The sequence below is a fragment of the Hibiscus syriacus genome, unplaced genomic scaffold (assembly GCF_006381635.1).
Source record: "Hibiscus syriacus cultivar Baekdansim isolate YM2019G1 unplaced genomic scaffold, ASM638163v2 tig00112285_pilon, whole genome shotgun sequence".
NCBI classification, from domain to species: Eukaryota; Viridiplantae; Streptophyta; class Magnoliopsida; order Malvales; family Malvaceae; genus Hibiscus; species Hibiscus syriacus.
The window spans coordinates 4602908-4615515 of NW_024063293.1; the positions used below are offsets into that span (position 1 = coordinate 4602908).

General features: G+C 34.4%; 2 protein-coding genes across 3 annotated transcripts; one reads left to right on the plus strand and one right to left on the minus strand.

The window, feature by feature from the left end:
* Positions 1-577: 577 nt before the first annotated feature.
* Positions 578-4867, plus strand: LOC120177264 (mitogen-activated protein kinase 19-like). The gene is made up of 10 exons (XM_039183479.1): positions 578-990; positions 1848-2256; positions 2360-2487; positions 2604-2663; positions 3022-3171; positions 3260-3415; positions 3516-3727; positions 3843-3944; positions 4066-4217; positions 4308-4867. Exons 1-10 carry the CDS (start codon positions 967-969, stop codon positions 4691-4693), a joined length of 1779 nt encoding a protein of 592 aa, XP_039039410.1. The 5' UTR covers positions 578-966; the 3' UTR covers positions 4694-4867.
* Positions 4868-6214: 1347 nt separating this feature from the next.
* Positions 6215-7641, minus strand: LOC120177266 (isoeugenol synthase 1-like). Of its 2 annotated transcripts, none has more exons than XM_039183480.1 (5): positions 7407-7641; positions 7183-7317; positions 6869-7100; positions 6575-6778; positions 6215-6500 (listed from the first exon to the last, which is right to left on the minus strand). In XM_039183480.1, exons 1-5 carry the CDS (start codon positions 7581-7583, stop codon positions 6301-6303), a joined length of 948 nt encoding a protein of 315 aa, XP_039039411.1. In that variant the 5' UTR covers positions 7584-7641; the 3' UTR covers positions 6215-6300. The 2 variants fall into 2 exon arrangements, with proteins under 2 accessions (XP_039039411.1, XP_039039412.1); XM_039183481.1 differs by having other exon boundaries at positions 6294-6500; positions 6591-6778.
* Positions 7642-12608: the final 4967 nt, after the last annotated feature.

Sequence of the window (12608 nt, forward strand, 5' to 3'; positions counted from 1 at the left end):
GAGCATGTGCCCACCTTAATACAAGAGTGGAATCCGCTAGACCGCCATTGCTCAAATCAGTTATAATCTCTTGACATGATCACTGATAAACCCACATAATTTATCATGACTAAATTTATTATATAACAATTATCCTTATTTACTTAATTTACAAACAACAATCATACTGAAAAAATGAAATTTTCTCGATCCCTAAAATTATCCGTCTTTCTCGAGTTCATTTATTCTCTACCTCTTTTATTGTATTATTGATTTTGATTTTTATCCAAATCATAAGAGATAAATAATGAAAAAGCGTAACAATTTTTTTTACATAAACAAATTAAATATTTTGTGGATTTTTTTAAAGATTTATTAGGAGGGGCCCATTTCAACATTGTTAAAATTAATAGGAATTCCGGAATACGAAAATAGCTTATAAAATTACAATACTGCCACACTGTATATACATTATACCATGCGTAACGAAGAACCGAACCAAACGGCACAAAAAATAATAATATTAAAATCAGTGGATCAAAATTGATTTCAATACTTCAAAAAATGTATTTTATATTTTCATTCACCACCGATCTTTTCATTGCCTCTCTTCCTCTATTATTTCTCTCTTTTCTTGAGATCCAAAAGAAACCCATTTGAGCTCTCTCCTTTTGCTTTGCTTCCATCTCCTCCAAATCTTACAGATTCTCATTAGACCCAGAATTCAGGAATTTCTCAAACTTTTTGATCTAAACGAAGGGGAAGAAAGGAACCAACTTGTTTTGCGTGGTTTTGATGATTAAAAGTAGGTCTAGGTGTAGGGTTGAATGCGGTTGAATTTCTCTTCCTAGTCTGCTTTTTTTTTCGTTACCGAGAAAAAAATTTGTTCCTGTTTCTGGGTCTTTTGGCTTTTTTAGTGAAAGGAGAGCTAGAGGGAAGGAAGAAAAGATCTTTTTGGGCGTTTTCTTAAATTGGGTTGAAGGAAAGATGCAACAAAATCAGTTGAAGAAGGTTTGTTTCCTTTTTCTTTTTCCTTTTGGGGTGTATAATTTTTTATTTAGAAAAAAAGAAAAAAAAAACTAAAGCTTCAGAATTTTAGGAATTTTAAGATCTAGGTTTCATCGACATGAAAATTTTATGGTTGTTCTGCATTTCTTGATATCTTGTTGGAAGGGATTCTGCTTAGGTTTTATCGATTTTAAGCTAACCATTTGGTGTTCTATTGAAAGTTAAATTAACAAAGTTTTATAATTTATTTTGCAGAAAGTAAGGTCTGGTTGAGTTTTTTTTTTTTTGCTTGTTTTGTTGGTGAGAATGTGTTGTGAAAAGAAATAAATTGAGAATTTCCTTTTTTAAATATTAGGTTTTGGGCTTTAATATTCTCTGAGATTGAACAGACATAGGTTTGGAACTGAAGGGAGCTTAGAGAAGCTCAGATTTGAGTTCACATTTTCTCTGTAATGAAGAACCCGGTAGTAAAAAGAAGGGAACAAGGACCCTTGATTTGTACTTAAATTTCAGGTTATTCAACCAACTTAAAAGTTTCTAAGATGTTAAAATTTGGTTATGCATTTGTAGCTTTAATGGTGTTTTATATGGATGACCATGGTTATCAGAATGTTGGATTTCATTGCATTACATGGAGTGCTTAATGTTGGAAGTGATCATTGAATATTATTCTGTTTCCACTGTTTCAGCTTCCTATAAGCACCTTGTTGCTTCTTTTATAGTATGATAGAGATTGGATACCGATATGGTTGGATTGTTTTCAATCTGCTACATTTTTGTTTCTCAAATCTATGGATAATCAATTGACTTATGATCAAATCATGCCTGGTTCTGATCTAGTTTCTCGTTTGTTTTTTCAGGAGCTAAAAGAGATGGACTTTTTTACTGAATACGGGGATGCTAACAGGTATAAAATTCTTGAAGTCATTGGTAAGGGAAGCTATGGAGTAGTTTGCGCAGCGCTCGACACACATACCGGGGAGAAAGTGGCCATAAAGAAAATAAAGGATGTATTCGAGCACATGTCCGATGCAATTAGGATTTTGCGTGAAGTAAAGCTGCTTAGACTTCTTAGACATCCGGACATAGTTGAAATTAAGCATATAATGTTGCCACCATCGAAGAGGGAGTTCAAAGACTTATTTGTAGTTTTTGAGCTCATGGAGTCAGATCTTCACCAAGTCATCAAAGCAAATGATGACTTAACGCGAGAACATCACCAGTTTTTCCTTTACCAAATGCTCCGTGCAATGAAATATATGCATACGGGTAAATTGCTTTTGGCTTGATAATCACTAGATTTTATATTGATTGTGGTAGAGTGCTTGAAGTAAATTCAAATTTATACTGATATCTAAGTTATTGGTTTCAGCCAATGTGTACCATCGTGACCTTAAACCAAAGAATATTCTGGCTAATGCAAATTGCAAGCTTAAAGTTTGTGACTTTGGGCTAGCAAGAGTTGCTTTTAGTGACACCCCAACGGCAGTCTTCTGGACGGTATGCAGTTCTTTTCTTTTTTTCATGCCATCATTTTTTCTTCTTCTTAAAGAAGAGCGGATGTGCATATTCATATGTATTTATGCGTATATATTATATTCTGATTCCCCTTGCAGGATTATGTTGCTACACGATGGTATAGGGCTCCGGAGCTTTGTGGATCTTTCTTTTCCAAGGTAGGGCTTTTCCATCTGGTGTGGCTGTTAGTTTAATATTAGCATCTTCTAGTTCACTTACAAGTTCAATCATCGAGATACCATATCTCTTTTAGGTTATGACTCATGACTCACTTAGAAATCAGGTTGTTTTCTTATATCTATAAAGAATACTTGAGTGCATTTTAGTAAGCAGTAATGCCTGGATTAAAATAATTGTTGTTCAGGGAGGGTTATATGAACTCTCCTGGAAATTGTAATATATGTCGTTCAGGTAATTGTGTCTTGTTATGTCTGTTTCTCTGCATTGCCTTTATGTGTATGCGGATTTTAAATTTTAATTATTTAAGTTAATTTTTTTGTCGGCGACTCTTTGCAGTACACACCAGCTATTGATATTTGGGGCATTGGCTGTATCTTTGCCGAGGTATTGATCGGGAAGCCCCTATTTCCTGGAAAAAGTGTCGTTCATCAGTTGGAATTGATAACTGATCTTGTAGGGACACCTTCACCAGAAACAATTTCCGGGGTACGACATCCTGCTTTTTCTCCTTTTTGTTGTGTTCATGTGTGCTTGTTTTAGTGCAAATTGGTGATTTCGGTTCACATAAGTGCAGGTTCGAAATGACAAAGCGAGAAAATACTTGTCTGAAATGCGGAAAAAACGTCCTGTGCTGTTTTCACAAAAATTTCCAAATGCAGATCCATTAGCTGTACGGTTATTGCAGAAGCTGTTAGCATTTGATCCCAAGGACAGACCAACTGCTGAGGAGGTGGGTTTATCTTATCTTTTTCCCGGTCAATAGTAAACAGAACTTCCTTTTCATTTCATTTCATTTCATCACACTGAAACTTTCTGTATTAATTTTATAGGCTTTAGCCGATCCTTACTTCAAAGGCTTGGCTAAAATCGAGAGGGAACCTTCTTGTCAACCAATCTCAAAAATAGAGTTCGAGTTTGAGAGGCGACGGGTGACAAAGGAGGACATTAGGGAATTAATTTACAGGGAGGCACTAGAATATCATCCTCAACTGCTCAAAGACTATCTAAATGGACATGAAGGAGCCAATTTTCTTTATCCTAGGTTTGAATACTGTCTAATTTTGCAATACATTAACCATAAATATTAATCTTTGTATCTTGTATTTCTTTTTTTTATCTTAATCCACTCGATTATAACATAAACTTTTTATTTACAGCCCTGTCTGTCAATTCAAAAAGCAGTTCGCGTATCTTGAGGAAAACGGTGGTAAAAGTGCGCCAATTTTCCCACCAGAGAGGAAGCATGTGTCCCTCCCAAGGTATTACATGTTCCCGACTACTCAGTTTCTCCGGTTGAATGACATGGACCGGAAAGAAAATAGCACCCTTTCTGCCCCTCTGGGTGATGCAATTTTACAACTTTTATCCTGTTTATTGTAGGTCTACTGTTCACTCGGATTCTGTCCCTCCAAATACACAGTCAACTTCGGTTTCGTGTGAGAACCGAAAAGATACAGAAGCTGATTTCAAAAAAGTAACAAATATGATTACCGGTCCAAGGCCAACACGCCCTCCTCCCAGGGTGCCATCAGGTATTAATGAGTGATTTTTGTATGCTATTACTCGGTTTCCTTTTGTTGTTTCACCATTTAATCAAGGAGTTCATTCTCCTTTTTGTACAGCGAAGCCTGGGAGAGTTGTTGGATCGGTCGTGCCGTACGGTGATGGGAAAAACTTTAAAGACGGTAACGAAGCTAAGAACTTCTACAGAAACGCAGTCCTTACTCCACAGAATTTCTCCCCACATTGTTTCCTCATAAATCAAGAGAAATCAGGAATACAGACAGACAAGAATCCACAAGCCAAATCGCAACCACAGTTTAGCACGGTGGGAAAACCTGCCCCGGGAACAGCTTTCGATAAGAACAGCAACCCCTATCACCGAACTCAAGAGAAGACAGAGCAAAGACTACCCATTGATGCAAAGCTCTTGCAGGCACAAACCCAGTTTGGTGCAGCTGTTGCCGTAGCGGCTCACCGGAATGTAGGGACTGTTCAATACGGATAAACACGATATGTGGTTTGTATCATCTGCATCGGTCTAGTTAGTTGAAGGGTTGTGAAGGGGAGGGTCTCTGGTGTTTGCTAGTTAGTTTCCCGTTTATCTAATTTATGTCCTGTAATTGGCATGTTGTATCATTGAATTTCTATCTGTGGAATAAAATTGCATCCTTTTTCGTATGAATATGAATCTTCAAGCTTGAAGATGATTAATAAACACGACTTCAATGGCACGATTATAATATCATTATAACACGTTTGAAACATGCACAATCATTACCTAACACTTTTAAAGCAAGCCGAATGACACGTATTGATATCTAAATCATTCGTTCATTGGGTCACGAATTGATATATATGCTACAAAATATCAAATCTAGTGACCAAGTTTGTCTTGAATCTATCAAAGCTCGATGCATTCGATGGTCCAACTACCAGAGGTGGTCCTAACGTATCCTCGTCTTCTTCGAGGAATTACGATCTTGACTATATCTTGTTGAAGCTGCCCAGAGGTGGTCCTAACGTATCCTTGTCGTCTTCGAGGAATTACGATATTGACTATATCTTGTTGAAGCTGCAGCTACAGCTTGTTCTTCCATCCTCAAAACGTTGTTGATGCGCTTGTAGCTATTTAAGATGCCTCCTCTGCTAAAGCATCCTTCGAGAAGTTCAAGAAGGATAACAAGACGGTTTGAGGCTATCTCTTGAGTCACGTGTCAATAAGCTGTTTGACATGTTTCTCAATGAGAAAAGTGCAAAATGCATATGGACACGCCGGAGAAGAGATACAGAGCCGAGGATGCAGGCATAAAGGAGTATGTTATCAATGAATGGCATGTCTGAAGACAAGTCGATCATGGATCAACTAATGTAAAACTGGATCTTGTTACCACCTTTATGGATATATATCCACTAGTGCTACTACTTATTTAAAATGAATAAACTTGACAAAAATCAAGGATCTTGGAAGAAGATTACAAGTTCCTTTAAACATATATACACTAGGAACACTAGGAGACACAGACAAACTCAGGAATTTGTGTCAAAGGTTGCAAATATATAAATGGATGTCCCTTTTTCCCATATGTATGGGGTAAGGGGAGGTAAGATAGTAGGCTGCCCCCAACACCAGGTTGAGAGTAGCTTCCGTAAGAGACCTCCGAATTATAAAATGCCCTCCATGGGACTCGGATTCTATGACCTCAAGGTTAAAACCTTGTGCTTTACCAACTGAGTTGGATGGTCATTTCAAAAGGTTGCAAATATATAAATATATATATATATTGTTGCAAGAAGCCGACGAGTTCCCAATTAAGCTTGCCTTGCAAGATGATGAAATGGCTGCCTTGATGAACTGGAATGATATCCAAATCTAAAATGATTTAAATCGAAGAGAGTCTACTTTTTGTGAATGATGGTGAGCCCAAGAGCTATAAAGTGGTTGTAAAGCTATAAAATGTAAATTGACCATACTTAGAAACTTGGCAACCCAAGTTATGGAAGACTTTATTACAATGCTTTAGCCAAGTGGGGAATGAGATACACTGATTAATACAGAAAAAAAAATAAAGTATTATTACATGAAATTAATTATGTTTCAGAAGCTAAGATATATCAGGCGAAAGCAGCTAATTTAGGTTTAGGAGGATCAACCAGGCACTTATCAAGATACTTATCAATGGAAGTATAATTATAGTCAGGATAGAGCTTGGATGCCTCTAGATCTTCTTCCGTCAACTCATACCTCATTTGATCTCCTTTTGCGAATATGCTGTGTAAAACCGACACCGGAATGTTGTCCGGGAAAGGTAAGGCTACAAACATAAAATTAATTCATTATTTACATTTTACATATATGAGATGAAACGAAATGAAACGGCTGGCTTACTCTCAGACAACTCTACAAGTTCCTCCTCAGGAACATGTGCTCTTTTCAAGGTCCGACCAGTCTTTTTCTCCCATTCCGATATCAGTTCCAACTGGGAAGCAATATTCCCCGGCGGTCTATAGATGATTACGCGATTGGCGGCCCTCGGATCTGTCGCTGCTTTTACGGTATAGGCTGCAACATCTTCCTCGTAGTTGAATACAACTGAATGCATGCATGTTCAAGTTAATTAAATGTTGTAATGAATTAAGCAGTAGAAACTAACGAACATGACATGAATTATTGCTAGTCTACCCTTGGCTTCACCAGTTCCATAAACCACAACTTTAGAAGGATTCTGATGAGGATGGAGAATGTAGTCAACAAAATAGGCTGCAAACGAATTTCCAGCAACGAAAGTGAATGAGAGACCAGCTTCTTCGGCTGCCCTTCTGATCTTCCTTTTGTTCCCAAGTATAGCTTCAAATGGCGGAAGTGCATTTATTGATCTATATACTTCATTTCCATATTCTGATGGCACGAACCTCTGCAATTCAACACACTTTAAAATGATCAGTTATATCCAAAACATAAACAGCTTCAGCACTTGGGTTTGATTGAGCGGTGACCTTGATTGTACCAGCGTCTTTGATGGCAGTTATTATTTTGAGTTGGTTGAGATGTTGTGGCACTGGTAGAGTGGAAATGACAACCTCAACCTGTTTAAGCACTGAAACAAGCTTTTCATGCTCATCAAGCTCCCCCTGTGTGGTTACAGCATAAACCAAATCAATAAATATGTAAATTTATGCCAAGTTGTGATGATAAATTCAAATTAGGGAGAAAATGATACATAGAAGATGGTGACTCCCATGGATTGAAATTCCTTGAGGAGAAGAGACTTGGAAGTAGAAGAGTTGAGAGGGCGTGTGTAAACGAAGGTGGGATGACCCAAGGAAACGCTTGCCTTCACCATGTATTTGCCAAGGTACCCACTGCCACCAAATATCATAATTTTGCTCTTCTCCATGCTCTCTTACAACCACCTATTTCCTTTTGTTTTCTTTTTTATCTGATCTTCACATAGGGATTTGAATAAAAGTGAGAAAAAGATAGGGATAAGAGAATAAAAGAGGTTTTAAATTGTTTAAAAAATAATAATAATTCGAGATAAAGATAAGATAAATAAATTAATTAATTAAAAAAATAAATTGAGATGAAGAAAACTTATAGTGAAAAACAGCCTCAAACTTCAATTTTTGCCTCAATTCAAATTGATCATTAGAATAGATTTTCACTTCGGATATCTATCGGTTATAGTCTACAGGGCCTAACCCCTGTAACTTGTTTTTCTCTCTTGTAAACCGAAAATCTAAAAGCTATCTTTGAATTTCAGTCTTTATGTGGACTAACCACGACTATCATTGTAACACCCCCAACCGATACCCGACCCGGATACGAGTCCGATGTGTCACATTGACTTTTCAAACTTTGACTCTTGACAAAATTCAAAGAAAATTTAAAACTTTCCTTAGAGTAAAAGCAGTTTAGTTACGTAATTTGACCACAATAACCAAAATCGATCAGAGCATATTTAACTCAATCAATTAGTACATGCCAACTATATTCAAAATAACAAAAATCATTTAACTCATCTATTTTCTGATCTGAAATCTTGTAAGGGAGATGCTGACATGTATTACTCTTCTTCTCTTCTCTTCTTGCTTCTGTACCCTACGTGTGAAACAATCACACGCTAAGTCGAAGACTTAGTGAGGCATAAAAACTTATAATGCACTCTATAACATATATCAATACATGCATGTTATGTTCTATCATGTTATACCAAATTACATGATTTCCTCGTATCATATAAAGTCATATCAGATTAATTACAGTAAATACATACATACACATAACTCATCATTAACAGTTCATCATGTACTCACATACTTTTATGCTTAGCCTTTTCAATCAAACACTATACACACACACCATCATATCATTTCTATAACATTTATCATATCACTAACATATATTTGTTTATATCTCTTGATTAGCCCATGTACATATGTGAGAACTATAGATATGTGAGTTTATGGAGGTTGTGCACTAATGCTGTCACCACAACTCATATAAATGCACCGAAGTGCCACATAGAATTGCACCGTAGTGCCGCGTAGAATTGCACCGTAGTGCCATATAATAATGTCCATAAGGACCACATATCATTCCTTAAGAATCATATACATATACTAGGGATCAGGTATGTGTCTCACCAGACTTCACACATGTTCCAAAGAATACATATATGTCCCGAAGGACCACATAGACCCTCGACTCTTGGCATGCCAACTATACCCCTAGCTCTCATGACACATAACATGGGCATTGTCATTTAACAGTTCACATTACTTGTCATTTCTCTTCTGTCACATACCATATGTATGTGTAACCATGTATTCCATATCATATCACATGTTCATATAAGCTCATAGCTTCTTTCACATATACATGTAATCACTTAGTCTATTTTCATGTAATTCTTTTCACTTCTCAAATGATTTTATATTCATATCTCACATACCTCATATCACCTTGCATTGTTTCATATAAACATAGATGTCATATCTTGTTCGTATATATTTTCTATATAACTCATATATCTCATAGTTCTTTCACATAGCTCACTATCATATTTTCATATCATATATCTTATAATAGATTCTTATATCATTATTTGTTTCCTTTCTACCTATTCATAATCACATAACATATACAAAGCATATCATTATCTTTAGTCATGCATACATACAATCAATGTAATACAGATAATCACATATAATTATAACAACACATAATCATGTCCATGACTTCATGCATATTACTCTAGGAAATAGACTCATCGCAAGTCTTATTTCCATTAAACACTACATATCACTAGTATGCACTCACCTTGGCCTCACTAGTAAATTCCAATCTCTTATCTTTCCCTTGATCGATCTTACTTGTCAAATGTTCTGGAACTGCTTTACGCGCAGAATCTACATAAATGTACATTTTGAGGCAATCATCAGATACCTACACCTTGTAATTGGATACTAGCAACTTAAACGAACTTATTAAACCAATATTCACATTTTTCCTTTAGGGGGAATCGGTTCCCTACTATGGGGGTATCGATTCCCTCATGACATTCTAGAAATTTTTGTTCGTTTGAAGGGGTATCGGTTCCCCTTGAATGGGTACCGATTCCCCTTGCCCAAAAATCATATTTTTAACTCGAAAATCCCTTCATTTTCAGCTCAACACTTCATACTTCACTCCCTTTAATATTCCTAACTTTCATACACATACTTAAACTCATTTCTACTCCATAATCACTTCTTTAAACTCAAAATCTATTAACTCATATTTCAAAAATTCACTTAAAAACTCATTTTTCTTAATTTCTCATAACTTGCTAATCTTTGAGTTTTAAGCCACCTAAAGCTTTCCTTAATCTTTCTTAACATCCCAAGAATCAAAACAAGCTTTAAAACGAAAGAATTAACCAATTGAAGACCCACTTACCTTATACAAGGCTTCACGGTGGAGAGGAGGAAGAAGAAGACTGAAGAAATTATCTCTTTTCCCGCGTTTTTATATTCCCTTAAAAGAGAATAAAAATCTTCTCTTAGAAAAGACCATAATACCCTTGTTATTTCCAAACTTTACCATTAAATCCAACATCAACTTTCTTCAATTAAATCCATGAACTTTTAACTTATTTAGAAATTGAGCACATAGTTTTTAAAATTTGCAATTTAGTCACTGACCCTGATTTGGGATGTTACAATCATCGTTAGCACTAACTCAGTTTTAAAAGCTTTGGAGAAACCCAACTAGGATTATGTTGTCTCAATGAGAATCGAGTTCGATCTCAATTTTCCTTATCAGACCACTGCTAAGTGTGTTCACAGAAAGTCGAACTTGCTACCAGCCGATTTTTCCTCCCAACTTTAAACCAGAACAAAATCCAAACCAACGAGCTTTTTTGATTTAAAAGCCTTTTAGTTTTAAAGGATAGGTCGATTACCTATCATATTTCTTCAGAAAATTGAGAAAATAACCCGAAGGTATTTTAACTAATTTTCAATCTTTACAATAGGAATTGAGTCATCGCTTTTGCCCTTAGTTTATGGAGAAATTAGCTAAGTATAACAATCATACTTAGCATTTTAAAAATAAAAATAAAAAAATTTTGAAAAAGAAAAAAAAACTTTCATAAAATCCAAAACAAAGAAGAATAATGAATTCTGAATGTATTTTTAGGCTTACCCTGAGAGAGTATTTATAACCTTCAAAAATTTTAAAAACAAGGAAAACATAATTCCTTAAAAACAAAAGATAATCCTAAAGATAATTTTTAAATATTTAAACTAAAATCTTAAAAACATGAGATTAACTTGAATTCGAATTTCAAAAACGTAGAAAATCCATTTGTTCTTTTATAAGCACTGACTGGATCTTCTGGAAGGTGATGACTCAACGTCTCGTCAGGTGTGTCATGCTCTGAGTCTTGCCCATTGATTCAGTTTTGATTTCGAAAATAAAAAAAAGTTGCAGAATTTTATCCTTTAAATGTAATTTTTAAAATCTAATGTCATACATAGAAAATGAATTAAAACAAACAAATCAATCACGAAAATTAACAACTGAGAAAGAATTTAAAGGTAAAATAATAACTAAATAAACTAACTATCAACGTAGTCGCATATTATTACTTTTGTGGTTCATTGAAAACGTGGTATGTAATTATATATTGATTTTTTGCACCACCAATTTCCTTATGTGTTCCTTACTCGTCTTCATGTAGGAATAGAAAGAAATGTTGTTGACCACATCTATTTTGCCAACTGACATGCTGCATATTATTAATTTTTTTTAGTTCATTCAAAATATGGTATGTAATTATATATTGATTTTTCTTTTATATTTATTTTATTTTACAAAATATCATACTCGTACAAGTGAGTCCTCATATGTTTGCTTTCACATTAATACATGAATCACAAGGTCTCTATAACACTTTATGTTTCTTTAAATGACTTTTTTGGCAATATTACACTACGTCTATTGTATGAACATTATATTTTGATTATTGAATTTATTTCAGTATTTGCATGATTTTTATATATTAATATCTTTGAATATTATTTTTATTTATTTTAAGGGTAAATTACTCGACTGATCACCTAACTATGGGGTGGGTGTCGAAATGAATACTATTTCTAAAATTGAGTCAATATGACCACTTAGCTAATTCATTGGGTTCAATATAGCCACCTTTTGTTAACATTAACGGAAGTGCTTATGTGACAATTAAAAAAATTAATATAATTACGTATTTGGTCTTCAATACTTATAAATTCTATCAAATTGATCATAATTTTAATTTTATTCAATAAATTTAATCATCTAATCATATGGTTATGTGTGCATGCTTGTGTTTCCTAGGTCCTGAGTTCGAATTAGAAGATTAAATTTATTGAATTAAATTAAAATTATGATCAAATTAATAGAATTTACAAGAATTGAGGATCTAATATGTAGTTATACCAATTTTGTTAACATCACGTAAACACTTCTGTTAAACATTAAAGGCAAATGACTATATTGTACCCATTTAATTAGTTAAGTGGTCATATTGACTCTATTTTAAAAATAGTGGTCATTTTGACACCAACTCCATAGTTAGATTGTCATTCAAGTAGTTTACCCAAATTTTAAAAACTCATGTAACACTGACAACCCTAAAACATTAATCTTAATGATTGAAATTAGATAAATCATTTAATTAATACATTTTTAGTTAAAAAATTAACTGATTTAACTTTTCAATATAAAAATTTAATTAAATATAAAAAATTAATCATTTTAAAAAAAATTAAACCTTTAAACCACCAAAAAGAAATTAACCCAAATACTAATAAAAATCTATAAAAGATGGAGAAAAAAAACGTGGAGTTCTCCCAGTAAATAAAATCCGAATTTAGCTCTTTCGATATCTTTC